At 53.7% G+C, this 17,188-nt stretch overlaps 1 protein-coding gene and 1 long non-coding RNA gene across 4 annotated transcripts in view; one reads left to right on the forward strand and one right to left on the reverse strand.

Moving 5' to 3' along the window:
* Positions 1 to 236: 236 nt before the first annotated feature.
* LATS2 (large tumor suppressor kinase 2) overlaps positions 237 to 17,188 on the reverse strand; it is a 52,369-nt gene continuing 35,417 nt past the window's right edge. For all 3 annotated transcript variants that reach the window (XM_036831628.1, XM_036831626.1, XM_036831627.1), the window contains exons 3-8: positions 12,291 to 12,423; positions 10,009 to 11,288; positions 8,529 to 9,111; positions 7,390 to 7,572; positions 5,638 to 5,744; positions 237 to 2,412 (exon numbers count right to left, since the gene is read on the reverse strand). In XM_036831628.1, coding sequence (XP_036687523.1) covers positions 1,915 to 2,412; positions 5,638 to 5,744; positions 7,390 to 7,572; positions 8,529 to 9,111; positions 10,009 to 11,288; positions 12,291 to 12,423 — 2,784 coding nt within the window. In that variant the 3' untranslated portion in view covers positions 237 to 1,914. The remainder of the gene's footprint in view (positions 2,413 to 5,637; positions 5,745 to 7,389; positions 7,573 to 8,528; positions 9,112 to 10,008; positions 11,289 to 12,290; positions 12,424 to 17,188) is intronic.
* LOC118884178 lies at positions 14,912 to 16,024 on the forward strand. The gene is made up of 2 exons (XR_005017223.1): positions 14,912 to 15,434; positions 15,966 to 16,024. It is a non-coding gene; the product is annotated as an uncharacterized LOC118884178 (long non-coding RNA).

The raw sequence follows: 17,188 nt of genomic DNA on the forward strand, positions 1-17,188 counted from the left end.
GACAATCTAATGCCATATACTTGTCACCACCTTCGCGAAGAGAACTGGTCACAGAACCGCACCCCTGCTTGGCCCGCGTGCTGACCTGAAACCCGATCTCCTCTGGGGGGCTCCTCCCCCCTCCCCCTCCCGATGGCTGCCCTGGCTGCGCGTGAATCACAGGAAAGCCCGGGGGAGTCCCAACACATGATATGAGCGAGAACTTGCAAATTCCAATGAAGCTTGACACCAATGGATTTGGATTCAAAACTTTAATAATAAATTGTGCCAGTAGAAGCTTTTCAAAGGCAATGATATATCAATAAATAATAGTTAAATTGAGTTCCTGAGAAAGAACCTACCACATGACGTCTGTCAGAGCGTAAATAACAACACGGCGTTACTGCAAAACTAGAGAAACACTGACAGTCACGACACAGCACAGCAGACCCAGAACCTGCCACTCACACACATGTAAACCAGTACACAGGAATCATCTTCTTCAGTTTAGCCATCGATAGACACGAAAGTGTGCTGCCTAGAGATACACTAACTAATGGATACATTATGCTAAAAACCTCAAGGAAAAATACGTGGAATAATATAATGAAAAATATGATGCATCAGGTTTTTAAAAAGCAAAAAAAGAATTTAACTTTTTATTCAAATATAAATCACTTTAAATAGGAATCATACTAATTTGAAATAGGAATATTTCGTGTTTATCTATGTAGTTATATATACATTTACACTCCTAAGAAAATATGTATGGCTTAAATATCTTTTCTTTTTCAACATCACTTTGCTGTTTCACAAAGATCAGAAAAATGTGCTTCTAAAACCAAGTTAAGATGGATCCTTCAAAGCACACTAGAAACACGGTGAGAGAACCCCAAGATCACTGCCCTTCCGCGGGGCGTCTGCCGGGTGGGGCTCCAGCTACCCGTGGCGGCTGTACCACCAGGACAGCACCCTGACTCGTGAAGCAGACAGAGGTCCACGACTAACTTACATTTTTTTGGCAGAGCTAAGAGAATCCCTTTTGATGTATACAAGTGTAGTGTAGGACAAACGTCTTTGCCCCCCCAAAGAATCCAATCACACCCACGACACATATAGTCACATCAGCTCTCAGGCACACGTGCATTTCCTCAACGAGAGAGGAGGGGTGCAGTCACAGCGAGGAAGTCACCACAGGACGACACGGCATCAGCACACTGCCCAGAATTACTCACTCAAAACGTATTCACAGAACCCGCTGTGAATGGCAAGACACGGTCACGCTTTAATAGAAAAACCCTGTTCATGCAGCGATCTCTCCACACTTGGCGTCTGAAGTCACACCCGCGTGATCACCTGCTCACACTTCCTATTATACTATAATATGCAAAAAGCAAACAGAACAAAACAAAAGCAGCTTTTAACATATATCACAATTTTGAAATGTGGGAAAAATATAAAACAAAAACCACTGTGTGAATAAAATGGTATCAGTAACATCAGAACAGTGTTATCTTTTTTTTTTTTTTTTACATTATTGCACAGAGATTTCTTATCACATGTTCTTCAATCTTTACGTCTTTCCCTAAATGTGAATAAGTGCTGTGGATAAAATACAAACGTAGAAAATAACAGCAGCATGATTTGTCAAAATTAATCCCTATAATTTAGTAAGAAAAATGGCTATAAACAAAATAAGTGCTCTTTCTAAACTGTACTAATTTTAAAAAATATTGTTTTAATGCAGTGAAGGTCCTCAAAAGCCAATTCCAGGCCATGTTGACACCCGCCCCGCCATCAACCAGAATGTGGAGAAGACGTCAGAGGCGAGTCCTCTTTCAGAAGATTTTCTGCTTTGGTTCTGGGTGCAGACCAGACTTTCGAGGGGCAATCGGCCGACTGACCCGAGGGGCTGACCTCCCGGTCCCCCAGGGTCTACACGTACACGGGCTGGCAGCCCCCGGCCTGTGCCCCCGGGGCCGGGCCCCCCGCAGCTGGCTGCTCGGCCTCAGTCCCGGTCTCGGCCACCGCAGGCTTGGGGCACCGGAACGGGTAGCCGTTGTCGTCGAAGAACCTCCGGAAGGTGAACTCGTAGAAGGCGTGCTCGGGGTGCCGGCTGCCCGGGGGGCCCAGCGCATCCCAGGCCTTGGAGCTGTCCTCGCTGCCGTCCTGCCAGGGGCCCTCCTCGTCCACTGGGTCGAAGTTGGACGTGTCCATGGGGTGGCTGATCGTGGGCACGTAGGGGGCCGGCTGCCTCCGGATGTCGCCGGAGAAGTCGATGGCGCCCAGGAACGGGTGGGCCTTCAGGTCGTCGGCCCCGTTGCGGCCCAGCCGGTGCTCAGCCGAGCAGCAGAGCTTGGCGATGAGGTCCCGGGCCTCGGGGCTCAGCTCCACCTGCGCGGGGATGTGCAGCGTGCTCTCCCAGTTAATCACCTGCGGGGACAGTACACCTGGTGTTCCTTCCTCCTCAACCTCGAGGCCGACGAGGGCCGGCCCGGGACAGGGTGTTAAAGAACGTGATCATTTCTCAACGTGGCTAATCATCAGGGAAATGCAAATCAAAACCACAATGCAGTATACCACCTCACAACGGTCAGAATGGCCATCATCAAAGAGTCTACAAATGATAAATGCTGAAGAGGGTGTGGAGAAAAGGGAACCCTCCTACACTGTTGGTGGGAATGTAAACTGGTGCAGCCACTATGGAGAACAGTATGAAGTTTCCTCAAAAAACTAAAAATAGAGCTACTATATGATCCAGCAATCCTACTCCTGGGCATATATCCAGACAAAACTATAATTCAAAAAGATACATGCACCCCTATGTTCATAGCAGCACTATTTACAATAGCCAAGACATGGAAGCAAAATGTCCATCAACAGATGAATAGATAAAGATGTGGTACATATATACAATGGAATCCTACTCAGCCATGAAAAAAGAATGAAATAATATCATTTGCAGCAACATAGATGAACCTAGAGATTATCATACTAAGTGAAGTCAGACAGAGAAAGACAAATACCATATGATATCGCTTATATGTGGAATCTAAAATATGACACAAATGAACTTATTTACAAAACAGAAACAGACTCACACACATAGAAAACAAAGTTATGGTTACCAAAGGGGAGAGGGAGGGAAGGAGGGACAAATTAGGAGTTTGGGATTAACAGATACACACTACTATTCAATATATATAAATAGATAACAAGGACTGACTGGATAGCACAGGGAATTATATTCAATATCTGGTAAGAACCTATAACGGAAAAGAATCTGAAAATAATATATATCTGAATCACTTTGCTGTACACCTGAAACTAACACAATATTGTAAATCAACTATACTTCAATAAAAATGACTTTTTGGTAATTTAAAAAGATCTTGATAATTTCACGATGGGAGAACAGAACAGACGCAGGATCTGAGCAGCTACAAACGGTCAGTGTGGTTTCAGGAGGAGCCCACAGCCTGAGGCACAGGGCGAGGAAGCCACCCCCAGCTGGTGGTGCTCAACCACACACATCAGTCATCGGGACGCTCACAGAGGCCTGTCTGCTGTGAGGAGGAAGCCTAAGGGACTTCTTGTTTACACCTGGAGTCAGGACAACGCAAGGCCAATATAACCAGGAGTGGCACGGGGACAGGGGGTGCGAGGGCTGGTGTGAAACTGAGTTGTTTTAGTAGAGCCAAAGCTATACAACTCATAGAAGAAAACATAAAGGAAAACGTTCATGATGTCGGATTTGGCAATGATTTCTTGGATATGATACCAAAAGCACGGGCAATAAAACAAAAAAATATATATAAAACAGACTTAATCAAAATTTAAAACTTTTGTGCATCAAAGGACACCACTGACAGAGTGAAAAGACAAACCATGGAATGGGAGAATGTATTTGCAAAACATATAGCTGATAAGGAATTAATATGCAGACTATATAAAGAACTACAACTCAACAACAAAAACCCAAAGAACCGAATTACAAAAGGGCAAAGGTCTTGAATAGACATTTCTCCAAAGAAGATCTACAAATGACCACGAAACATATGAAAAGAGGCTCAACATCACTGAACCTTAGGGAAATGCAAATTAAAATCACAATGAGACACCACCTCACACCCCCTAGAATAACTACTATTTTAAAAAAAACGAAAGGAAATTAAGTGTTGGCAAGGATGTGGAGAAATAGGAGCCTTTGTATACTGTTGGTGGGAATGTAAAATGGTGCAGCCACTATGGAAACAGTATGGAGGTTCCTCAGAAAGTTTCAACGTAGAATGACCGTACGACCCAGCAATTCCACTCCTGGGTATATACCCAAAGGAACTGAAAGCAGGGACCAAACAGATACTTGTACACATACTTATGTTCACAACAGCACTACTCACAAGAGCCGAAAGGCGGAAACAATCCAAACATCCGTTGCCAGATGATGGATTAAAAAAATGTTATGTTATTTACACACAATGGAGTATTACTCAATATTACATACGATGTGATATCATTCAGCCTTAAAAAGGAAGGAAATTCTGACACAGGCTCCAACATGGATGAACCTTGAAGACACTATGCTGAGTGAAATAAGCCAGACACAGAAGGATAAATACTGTATGATTCCACTTATATGAGGTCCCTAGAATAGGCAACTTCATAGAGACAGAAAGTATTGATACAAGAGCCGTTACAGGGACAGAGGGGAGGGAGGAATGGAGTTATCATTTAGTGGTTAAGCTCCTGCTTGGGATGGTGAAAATGTCTCGAAATAGGTAGCGGTGACTGTTGCACAACATTGTGAATGTACTTAACGCCACTGAATTGTACAATTAAAAGTAGTTAAAATGGTAAATTTCATCACAATTTTTAAAATTGGGTTATTATCATGCAGACAAATTAGTAACTAGTTCAGCAATTCAATTAGGATATAGATAATGCCAAATTCCAATTTCACTGTTACTGGAAAGAAACCAAGCTTTTAGGGTTTTTCTAATTAAGAGGTTATTAATTTCAGGTCTACCGTGGACTCTGGGGTATGTGAATCATCCTAGAACTGTCAGTGAACATGTGTAAGGGCACTGTTCTGAGAAGTTCCAAAGGTTTCATCAGGTTCTCTATTCAGTCTTTCTTAAGTAATCAAATCATTCATTTCAGAGAATAAATGGCTATCATTCTAAAACTAATTCTTTAGTACTGAGTTATTACTTGACCGAGTAATTTTTTAATTATTTGAAATGAATATCAGAAATGTGCACAACTAGCCTGACACATAGCTTATAATTGGCCAACGGTAATGACAGAACATCCAAGTATCAAACCGATTTCCTCGGGCACAGTCACAAAGCCGTGTTGGTTGCTGCACGGGGCACCTGCCGCTGGGCCCAGACCTGCGGCCTCGGTGCTTCGCCCACTCCTAGTTCTCACCTGGAAGCACCACGTCGGCAGGCGACCATGGTTCAGGTTCACGCGCACATCACAACTCAGCTCTGACCCTGTGCCTCTACTTACCCAGATAAAAAATTAATAGGTAATAACAAGAACACTCGACAACATCCCATGACATACAACTGACGTCCCTACACTATTCGGAATAAAAGGTCAAATGTTGGCCTAAGCCTCCTGGGTTCATCAGAAAACCACTTGCCCCGTTACCTTCAGCTGGGTCTCCGTGGGAGTCGGCGCCAGGAAGGGCGGCTGCCCCACCAGCATCTCGAAGAGAATCACGCCAACACTCCACCAGTCGCAGAGCTGGGTGTATCCTGAAAGACAGCGTCACTCAGCTCCCACCCCGCACACGCCCTCCTCAGACACCTCGAGAGAACCGGCTCACGTCAGCGGGGAAGCTCCAGGCAGCGCACAGGTGACGTCACCGCCCCAACTGACGGCGCGCACGTGACGTCACGGCCCCCACGTGACGGCGCGCACGTGATGCCACCGTCTCCGCACCCGGCGGCGCACGCGTGACGTCACCGCCTCCCGCATGCGGGGCTCAGAACAGTCCGCGAGAAAAACGCTGCCGGGGCGTCCACGGTCTCCACGTGGGAGGAGCGTGGTCACGACATTTTCTTATTTTCCACCTTGAGTCTGTGATAAACACAGGATGCTCTTGTAATAAAAGGCTTTTTAATTTTAAAAGATTACTGTTATTGTTAGTAACAATACTAACCAGAATTTTAGGTGCTTAAAGAACACGAACAGACGCAAGTTAAAATCGTAGAAACTAAAAAGCAGAAATTGTGTGACCTGAGGTCAGGTGAGGCCAGTGATGAGGCTTCTCGGGGAGGTTTCCTGGGGAGGTTTTGGGAGAACCGGGGGGAGGAAACTGGCAAAGGGAACGGCTGCCACCTGTCGCTCCCCTTGGGGGCACCGAGGGAGCCAGGCCCCCCTGCAGGGCTCCGGCGGCCTGGGGCTCGGGCGGGGCGGCCTCGTGGAGGCTGCGGAGGAGGCTGATCTTTAATTTTGTCCCACGTCCCAGTCCGAGCCCCGCTCCGGTCCTGCTGCCACCGAATTCTTGCTAGGTGTGACCTGCAGCCCCTGCCCGTCTGGCCCCGGAGGCTCCGCTGGGCTGCTGCGAACGGGGGGGTTGGGGGAGACGGGTGTCCTCCCCCACAAGCCAGCACCCACCCCTCCCTCTTTGAAAGGAGGAGGAGGAGGAGACCTTTACTGGGCAGCCAGGTTAATACTCTAACCTCTCAAGGCACTGCTGTTACGCGTGAGGCCGTGAGAGGCTAGTAACCCGCACTGGGGCACACAGCTCACAGAGAACACGGGCGAGGACCGAGGGTCCTGGCTCCAACGACTGGCAACAACACGTGAGAACAGACAGGCCACTGCTCTCTGGGTTCATCATACGGAATCAGATGAACAAACGCAGCCGCTGCGGGCCCTGCAGCTGACTGTCAGAGATGCCTCTTGTGCTCGGCCAGGCGCCCCGCTGGATGGGACGGAGCCCTGCTGTCCCCAAATCTTACCTTGAAGGTGCTTCTGGACCTGCGGCGGCGAACTGGAGGACACAGTGTTTGTATCCTCACACCCGTTGACCAGTGAAGGTGGCTGACCCAGCTAGGACCGCCCCCCCCCCCCCGCATAGCCCCCCCAGTCCTGTCTATCACACGACTCTGTCAAAACCAGTTCTGGAGCAACTCCTCTGGGCTCCAGGGAGCAAGCCCACCTCGCACCCAGCCTGTCACTTCCAGCCTAAGGAGGGGCAAGTGGAGACGGCCCAGAAGCAAAGGCAGCTCCCAAACAGAGGGACACACACTGGAGGCTGTGTTTGCTAAGGAAAGAATCCAGCTCTCGGGCTCCTGTGAGCACAGACACAGTGGGGACACTTCGAGTCTCTGAAAGCTGGGGCTCGGGACCCTCAGAGGTCACCTGGCTTGGGTGCGGGGCCGAAGCACGCACCTTTTCGGAGGAGCACTTCTGGGGCGATGTAATTTGGGGTCCCAACCAGGGAATGAGCCAGACACCGCTGATGCTGCCTCCGCGTCCTCTGCTCCAGGGTCTTGAGCCGGTCTCCACAGCGGCAGTTAGACACGTCGTCCCAGAGGTCGCTGGGCTCCATGCTGTCCTGCCTGCTGTGACTCCCTTTCACCCAGGAAGCGGGGCAAGGAAAGAAGAGAATGAAAAAGTTAATTTTCATTCTTCAACAATGCAACAAACCCATAGCTTCAAAAGGAAAAGTAATCCAACCCGGCTCCTGACACAGTGAGAGAAAGATTCCTCCCGCCATCTCGCACGTGGCTGAGGTCCTGGGTCTCGCACCCAAGCCGTGAGGTGCACACCTGTGCCAACACGGGCAGCATGGGGGAGGCGGCCACGGGGCCTGTGCCCTGTGCTGGGTGCCCTGTGCCGGGTGACAGTGCGGGGCCGGTGAGAAAGGCTCAGGGACTGTAGGATGGTAGCCCCAGGGCCTCTCAGGCCCGTCTCAAAGGCTAACACCACCTGTTTGATAGACATGTTTTAAGATGGGCACGGAAAAGCATGAGAGGATTTAGAAAATATGAACACAAACGACTTCAGTGCCAAAAAATGGGAATGAATAAAATGATTTAGGATTAGTTTTGAGTTAAAAAATAGAAGCCTGAGCTATAGAGTATTAAAATAACTATTATAAAAATTCAAGCCATAAATAAGAAAATGACCAGCTGTTTCTGACTTTTCGAGGTAGCAGGACCACAGGAGGTGGAGTTAAGCTGGATCCACAGCCAGGTCTGTGCCTGCAGGTAGATTCGGGGTGGCTGTGACAGAGGGCTCCTTGGGAGGCTGGGAGGCTTGTTTTTTAAGGCTTGTTTTAGGAGGGCAGAGTGATGGCTCCTCAGCAAGGCCCCATGAGACCCTATGGCCTACTGTCCTAAAAACGTATGAGTAAAATTTGAAGCCACCAACTCAAAAAAGAAAACACCTCACACGTCATACGACTTCTTCAGGGAGAAAAGGAGGTCACACCAAATTATAAAATCACCCAGTGACAGCGGCGCCCCAGGAGGGGAAGGAAAGGCCCGGGGCGGCACAGCCGCGTCCACCCTGGCCTGAGACGGTACCTTTCTGGTAGTATTTGGAGTTGTGCGTCCACCTGAACCCCGTGCAGAGGCCAAAGTCCGTCAGCTTGATGTGACCGTCGAGATCTATGAGGATGTTGTCCGGCTTGATGTCGCGGTGGATGAAGCCCATCCTGTGGACGCTCTCTATGGCCAGCGTCAGCTCCGCGACGTAGAAGCGGGCCAGCTGCTCGGGGAAGACGTCCATGCGGACGAGCAGGCTCATCATGTCGCCGCCCGGGATGTAGTCCATGACGAAGTACAGGCTGTCCTTGTCCTGGAACGAGTAGTACAGCTTCACCACCCACTCGTTGTCTGCCTCCGCCAGGATGTCCCTCTCGGCCTTGACGTGGGCCACCTGGTTGCGATTCAGCACGTCCTTCTTCCTCAGCGTCTTCATGGCGTACAGGGCGTGCGTGTCCACCTTGCAGGCCAGGCACACCTCCCCGAAGGCGCCGACGCCCAGGGTCTTCACCTTCACGAACATGGACTTGTCCATCTTGGCCCTCTTGAGCCTGTTGTAATTGGACTCCTTCTGGTAGAGGATCTTCCTCATCTGCTCCTGCTCAGCTTCACAGAGCCCGGCCTGCGCAGAAGGAAACAGGGGAGGGTCACCCCGGCGGAGCCCAGGGGGAGGGGGAGGGGGAGGGGTGGGGAAGAGGCCCCAGAACCGAGGGGACCCCAATCGATCCGCGGAAACCAGGGGCCAGACACTACAAGCGAGAAAATAACTCTTTGTTCTTTACATCCACACAGAGTCACAGATCTGGAATCGAAAGGGAAGACATAATAACAGGGCGTTCTTTCTCCAAGTGACCTTAGGCTCTAAAAACTACAGGAAACTTATATTAATAAAAATCTGGGGGAAAGGGGACCACAAAATTCCTGGAGCTCTAAGAGCAATGTAATAATTTAATAATAGTTCAGGGGAAAATGGGAAAACAAAGTCAACGAAAATGGGACAGCGGGAAGGGCACAAATCTTATTTTTAGAATTTGAAGTTACCGGCTCTGTGTGATTTAAATTGACCATAGCATTTTAATGTAAATAATTTCATTAATAATTACCTTTTCTAACAGTTTAGTGCCAACTAGGGTATATTTCGAACCTTATTTGCTAACTGTAGACTTAAGAAATAGATGAATCACTACTAGATATATTTTTCTTTATAAATCCCACAATTTCAATGTATAAAACCTCAAACTTTCTACTCTTTCAAAATGTTTCCTTAGCAGTTAGAAAAACTTGGTGGATTTGTGCACGAGTAAGGACACACCATAAAAACCAATGTGGTCGTTTGCGCGCCGGCACATCAGGCAGAGCCCGTCCCCTCCCGAGAGTGAGGGGGAAGGGGAGCGCGACCTGCGGGACTTCTCCGGCTGGGACCCCCGACACCAGCCCCCCTCCCCGGGAGACCACCAGCCTGGAGGGGAGGTGCGTGCAGTGGCAGCACGAGGGGACCCGCGGCGACCCCACGGCCCACCTTGGCCATCTCCTGCTCCAGCTGCAGCCTGCGAGCCACCTTCTGCTGGTAGGTCTTCAGCACGTTCTCCACGTGCTGCTCCATGAAGAACTTGAAGGCGGACGGCGAGTAGCTCTTGATGCGCGACTCCCGCTTCTCCTCGTCGCGGCAGCCCCTGCGCACGGGCACCGGGGACGTCTGGATCTGCTTGCGGTCCTTGCCCGCCTTCTCCCCTTTGGCGCCCCTGGGGCTCCTGGGGCTCCCGTCGGGGGGCTCGGCGGCCCGGCTGCCCCGGAGGCCCTGCTGCAGCCCCGCGCACAGGCCGTCCACGTCGTACTGCTCGGCGCGGCCCTGCGGCCGCAGCAGGTGCCGGGGGTAGGGCGGGGGCCGGCCCCGCGCCTCGGCGCCCCCCGGGCCGGGGGGGTGCTCGTCCTGGGGCTCCAGGCCCTCGAGCGCGGGGCCCGGCGGCGGCACCCAGGCGGGGTGCGAAGGCCCCACGGCCGTCTGGGGCTCGGGCCTCATCACCCGCACGCTCTTCACCGCGTGCAGGATGTGCGCGGCCGTCACGGCCGTGATGGCGTTGGGGGAGGGCGCGGCCGCCGCCTGGTGGCCGTTGAAGGAGCCGGTCCTGCTGGGGCCCGGCTTCTGCAGCGAGTCCCGCCGGGCCAGGCCGGCGCTCGGCCACTGCGGCGCGGGGGGCGCGCTCGGCTCGAACCGCTCGGCGCCGAGGCCGGTCCGGGAGGGGGTGGCCAGGCCCGGCGGGGGGCTGTCGCCAGCGAACACAGCGCCCCGGGGGCCCCCTGCGTGCACCGGGTGGGGCTGCTTGGGGTGCGGGTGGGGCGCGTACGCGGCGGCGCCGCCCGGGGGCGGGAACGCGAGGCCGGGCTGCACCTGCACCTGCACGGCCGGGCCCTTAGCGGCCAGGCCCGCGTACCCGCCGACCTCCGGCGGGGTCTTGCTCTGGAAGGAGGGGCTGCGCTGGACGCCGTAGCCCAGGGGCTCCCCGGGCACCAGCAGGGGGGCCCTGTAGTGCGGGCCCTGCAGCGGGGGCGCCGGGCCCCCGGGGCCGGGAAGGCTCATTCCGGCGGCCTCCCCGGCGGCGGCATAGCCCTTGGGTGGGTGTGGACGGCAGTGAGGCCCGACGGCGGCGAAGAGGAAGTCCGGGTACTGGCGGGGCGCCTCCTCCAGGGCGGCGGGGCCCTCGAAGGCCGGCCCGCTCACCTGGGCGTAGGGCGGGAAAGGGTCACCTGCTCCTTCGAAGCTCGGCCTCCGCGGCACAGAGGCTGGCGCCAGGCCCTTTCCTGCAGAGGAGGGAACGGCAGGTTGACGCCGCGGCACGGCTACTCCGCGGCCGAAGGCCTGGGAAGGCCCCTGACGCCAGTGACGGCCGCGTGGGCAGCGCCGGGCTCCCAGCCCAAAGGCCGTGCCCTGCCTGTCCGAGGACGCCCCCGCGGAGCACCTGGCCGAGCCCAGACTCTCTGCAGCTGTGCTTCCAGCAGAAGCCACAGCAAATGACACTGTGTTCTCAGGCTAAGATGATGCATCAGAAAGACCACGAGCGAGGCAGGTGCGGGGTCATCAGAGAGTGGGCGCTGCCTCCTGAGGGGCTGGACTGCAACACAGACCCCGGGACCCTCAGAGTCTGGACACGGTGGCCAGCGAGGCACTGTTTAAGGGAACTCCTCAGTCAGGAAGAAAACAGAAACCTGTGTCCTCCTCACAAGGAAGATACGGCTACAAAGCCCGTGCAGTTTCCCCCTCAGCAGATGAACTGGGCTTATCCAAGGTCTCCCACAAAACAGGGAACACTCCTGTTCAACATCCTGAATCCCTTACTACACCCAGGGACCTCAGGTCCCCAAAGTGGCCCCATCTGCTCTACCAGCAAACAAACATTCAGTGACAGCCAGCAAGGCAGGACATCCGGTGCTGGGGCCTCTGGCCCTCCCCAGGGGCAGCAGGGGGCTTTCCCACACCTCTGCCCAAGGTCTCCAGCTCTGGAGGCGCCTGCCATTGGGCAGCCTGCTCTCAGAGGCCACAGAGTGGGAAACGGTGTGTTTCAGAATCAATGAAATAAGCCGCCCCTTCAACGACTCCCCCACAAGCCCAAGAGAAGGCAGAAAGAACCCGTGGCGTTGCCTCATTTTAATATCCAGTGAATTTTCCAATCTTTCATAAGCAAAACAAGTCCACAAACCCAGCAAGTAGGAAGCACCCAGCTCAGTGTCATATCTGCCACCCGCCGTCCCCGCCCTTGGGCGACCGTCAGGATGGCCCCTGCCCGCAGCCCCCAGCGTGCTCACCTGGGGAGGTCTGCTTGACGACCCGCACGATCTGCTCCTTGCCCGGCTCCAGGTAACCCATCTTACTGATGAACTCCAGGGCGGCCTCGATGCTGCGGCTGCCGGTCTGCTTGAGGGCCCTGCCCGCCATCTCCTGGGGGTGGGGCGGACACAGAGACGTCAGTGGGGGCCTGGGTGCGCGTCCCCTCGACAGGAAGCCTCCAGGACTGCCTTCCCGCCCTGCGCCCGGCTCCGAGCCAGCACCACTGGGGACGTGTCCTCAGGGGCCGACGACAACCTCACGCACACTGACCCCCAGACCGCGACGATGGGCCTGGAAGACCGTACGTCCTGCTCCTGCTGAGAAAGCTTCTGTGACTGGACTGAAATTCCCGTCTGGCCTGTGGAAGTCAGAGAACTGGCCTTCCCCACCCCAGGCTTCCTGGGGGAGGGACCCCTGCCCCGAGGGGAGAGCTGCACGTCTACTGTTTACGGTGCCCCGTGCCCATGCGGGCAGCGGTGGGCGAGAGAGGACATCAGCCCAGGACAGGCCCCAGCACTGCTGGCGGGGTGAGCACCCGGGGAAGAGGGCCGGAGGACGGAGAGGGACCAGGGACTGATCACAGGCCAGACGGAGGCACAGCCGGCTCTTCAAGGACAGCCGGGATTTGGGCAGCCGGAGGGCTCAGTGGAGGAAAGGTATTCTTGGCAGCAGGTGGTACAGTCAGAGCAGGAGCCTGGAGGGGGGAGAACGGGGAGGCGGGAGGGGACAGCGGGGAGGCACCACAGACCGGGCCCCCTCTCTGAAGGCAGTTGCGGGAGCTCTCCAGCAGGGTCGGGGGTCAGTGAGAGGATGGGCCAGGGGCAGAGCTGCAGACACCGTGGTCGGGTGCGCAGGCCGGAGGGGGAGGGCTGCGAAGGCTGTGGCCCAGGCGCCCTGGGTCGGCTCTGCAGAGCTGTGGGCAGACAGGGCAGCCAGCCTTCAAGGATAGAACCGGGAGGGGCAGCAAGAGGGGATTCTGTGGACAGACAGGGGTCTTCTGAAGGTGGAGGGGTGGGTGGGCGGGGAGGAGGGAACTGCAAATGCAGGAAGGGGGTGGTGACAGGAGGGGAGGGGTCTGAGAGCACTGACAGAGACTGCTGTAGCTCAGACAGGAGAGGACAAGGCAGTGAGCAGGCAGCAGGACCCCAGGCCGACCCCAGGACCCCAGGGGACAGAGGCCGGTCAGCAAAGAGCCACCGGCAGAAACCCAGGAGATGCCCCGGGCCCTGAGGACGGATGAGCCGCTGTCCCCGCCTGCCGGGCCAGGGGCTTTTCGAGGCTAACAGAGTGGACCTGTCCCCGCACCTGTGTGTCTGCCCCTCTGTTAGGACTGCGACAGCCTGGGGGCCTGACCCTCCTGTGGCTCAGGGCTGCGCCCACCCCCCTAACGCCGGGGCGGGAAGGACTCCGGTGCTTCACATCCACTGATTGTGTACATAATATTAAACTCCATCCTGGCCGGGCCCCACAGGGTGGCTGGACAAAGCGCACACGCGGCCGTGACCTGTGCCTGTGTCCTCGGGGATTCGGGAGAGAAGAGGCAGGAAGAGCCCCGCCCGCGAGCCAAGGGCTGGGGGGGAGGCGGCCTCTGGGGGGAGCATCGGGAAGGGACGGCTCGCGAGGCTGGGCACCGGTAGCCAGAGCTGTCTTGGGATCGAAGGAAAGGGCACGAGCTGGGGGAGAGCCAGCCCCCTGCGGACAGAGCCCATCTGCTGTGTCTGGGACAGGACCAAAGCCTTGGCTTCTCTGGGGTGACCGGCCACACGTGTGCGTCGCTTCAGACCGGCTACGTGTCAAGGAAGCATTGACTTTGAGGACCAACCACGTCAGACCGTGTGTGTGTTCAAACTCCCTGCTGCGTACTCGCCTCACAGCCTCAAGATTCCAACCTTCCTTACGCTTCGCCAGTCGAGGGACTTAACCAGCAAAAACACCGGGAGGCAACCACAGGTACCGACGTGCTCACAGGGGTGCTTCGAATCGCACAACCCACCAACTAACCATACACCCATCACACACCCGACCACGCTAATGAGCCCACCTGTTTACTAAACAACCCAGTCAGGCAGTCTTGCCCTTGCTGTCTGTCCCTTCCACCAAATTTAGCAAGTGTGCAGTTTCCGTACATTAACTCTCAGAGACATCACTAGACATATATGTATAGGCGTGCTTTAAAAACTGCAGGAAAGGACTTCCCTGGTGGTCCAGTGGGTAAGACTCCGCGCTCCCAATGCAGGGGGCCCGGGTCCGATCCCTGGTCAGGGAACTAGATCTCGCACGCATGCCGCAACTAAAGATCCCGCATGCCGCAACTAAGACCTGGCACAGCCAAAATAAATATAAGTAAATAAATAAATACTAAAAAAAGCCACAAACTGCAGGAAACTCGGGATCATTTTTAAATCCATCAGGAATCACAACCCTGTCTCGCCTCCACCCCCCAGACAGCAGGACCCCGTTTCTGTGACTCCAGTGCCCAGACGTCAGGCCAGCAGCGTGGCGTGCCCTGTAAGAGCGGTGCCCGGGAACGCCCACCCCCTGCCCCTGAGCTCCGCCCCAGCTGGACGCACGCTTGCCCCCGGCGTCCGGGAGCCCGGTGCGCAGGGGCCCAGGGTCTGCACGGCTGCCCCCGCGCCCCCCCCCCCCGTGCCCCTCGGCTTCTAGACCCACGTCCCCTCCCCCCTGCCCTCCCTCTGTCCCTTGTGCTCCACCCCCCCAAAGCTGCCCGGCTTGAAAGTCCCGCAGCGCCAGAGCCCGGGGGCAGGGCAGCTGCGCCCTGCCGTTTCCGCGGTGCTTCCAGGGGCCTGAAGGGCGGGTGGCTGCCTGTGACGGAGAAGGAAAGGGCGACCCAGCCTGCCTGGGGCCCGAGCCGGAGACGCAGGCCCCCGCGGAGCGGTGGATCCCGAGCTAGCCCGACACACCCGGCACCCGCGCGGCTCCCGGAGAATGAGAAGAGAAAACTAACGCCAAGAAAACCCGCAAGTGGCCTCTGAATCTGAACTGTGAGTGGGTGTCGAGAAGATGAGGCACCACTGCGGCTCTCGGCCCTGCAGCAAGGCCACAGGGCAGGGCGCCCACTGAGCGCTTCCGAGGAAAAAGATGTTTTTTAGAGTAACTTATAGGTAGGGAATGAAGAAGAAATTTGGGCTAAAATTAAACAAGCATGGAAAATGCTCAACCTTCGCAAGGATCAAAGAAACACTTTTAATAAAATACCGTTTTATATTGAATTGTTAACACCAAAACAAAATAGTTGTAAAGGCAAATGGGCTGGTGAAACTCTTCACAGTCATATATTTTTGGTCCTTTGAGGTGACTATTTGTTAACAAGTACCAAAAGTTATTAAACGTGCGCCCTGATTTAATAATTTTACTCCCTAAAATTCTCAGGCCAATTTAAAAGAATCCTATTTTAAAAATCAACTTGCATAAAGATGTCTGTCCGAATTAGACATAATACAATAAATCAGCCCCTCAAACAGAAGGGTGTGGGGCAGGAGTAGAAAGGGCTTAAATAATCCAATGAGAGAATGATTATGTTAATTATAATTAATGTATTCCCTGGGATACACTTAATGCAGCCCCCAAAATACTTGCTATGGCCAAATTCTCTTGCTGGACGAGCACTAAGCATCTAATATTCTCCTCTACAGAGGACACAGCAGTGAACAAAATGTGCCACTTTCAGTAGTGTAAACAACATGAAGAAATAGTGACGTGCAAAATGTGAGCATCGTCTACAAACAAGGGCTTGATTAGAACACGAGGAAAAAAAGTTTGACAGTTTTATGTTGAAATATGCAATGATTTCTTCTTGTTAAAGAGCGTAAGATGATGAGAATACTTATGCGTACGTCCAGTTCCGTTATAATAAAGCTGCCAGTGTTATCGAGCTACATAATTGTGGGCAGATGACAAAAATCCTCCAGATCACAGCTGAGTCCAATGAGAGGGCAAGATTTCCCAAGGTCATCCCAAAGCTCCCTTCAGCTATAAAGTTCCATGATTTCGAGGGATGTCTGCTAAAACATTAAGGATTTTACTGTTGGCACTATTGAGACAGGTGAGCAGAGGTGTGACCCATTCCAGGGAAACTACCAAAATCCCCTGTGAGTTTACACACACACACACACACACACACACACAGGAAATGAGAATGTTATCATAATATTGATTACTGGCGTGATTAGTGAAGTTTGAGAACCTAAACATGTCTTTATTTCAGTCTATCCAGCAGGCTATTCCAGTTGTCCTATTATGAGCCCAATAATAAAATACCTACTTTGTTTCTATTTATCATAATTTGGCTACACAGTCAGCAGGAAGTACTGCTTTCGACATGGTCTTGCAACTTCACAGGCCCTTAAATAAGTATTTTACTTGGGTTAATATTTAACTACAAAACCATTCTTATATCTTCGTGGGATTTGTTCTTAAAGGAGCGCTACACTCCTGGATATGCCTATTATGATAACTTAGGTCCAACCTCTTTTTGAAAAAAACACTCCCATTTTCGTCAATAATGAAAAGCCATAGAGAAATAGAATATAACATACAAAAACACTTTGTCGTGTTCCAGGAAAGGGTAGGGAACCAGTTTTAACAGCACATGTGCTGCCCAGGGTCAGGGCCTCCTAAGGACGGTCAGCGGCATGAACCTGCCCGTGGACACAGTGGGCCCGCCGCTGGGCTCAGGGAACCGGCTCTGCCGGGCCTCCCCAGTATGGACCCCCCCCGGTGCCCTGGCAGGAAACCCCTGACCGCACCCTCACCAGCACATGCCTGCTTTTAGGGAGGCCGACAGGTCCTCTAAAACCGGGCTTGCACAAGTCACCCAATAAATAGGCACACACACAAAACCACGTGCCTCCCTTTC

The sequence above is a fragment of the Balaenoptera musculus genome, chromosome 18, assembly GCF_009873245.2.
Source record: "Balaenoptera musculus isolate JJ_BM4_2016_0621 chromosome 18, mBalMus1.pri.v3, whole genome shotgun sequence".
NCBI classification, from domain to species: domain Eukaryota; kingdom Metazoa; phylum Chordata; class Mammalia; order Artiodactyla; family Balaenopteridae; genus Balaenoptera; species Balaenoptera musculus.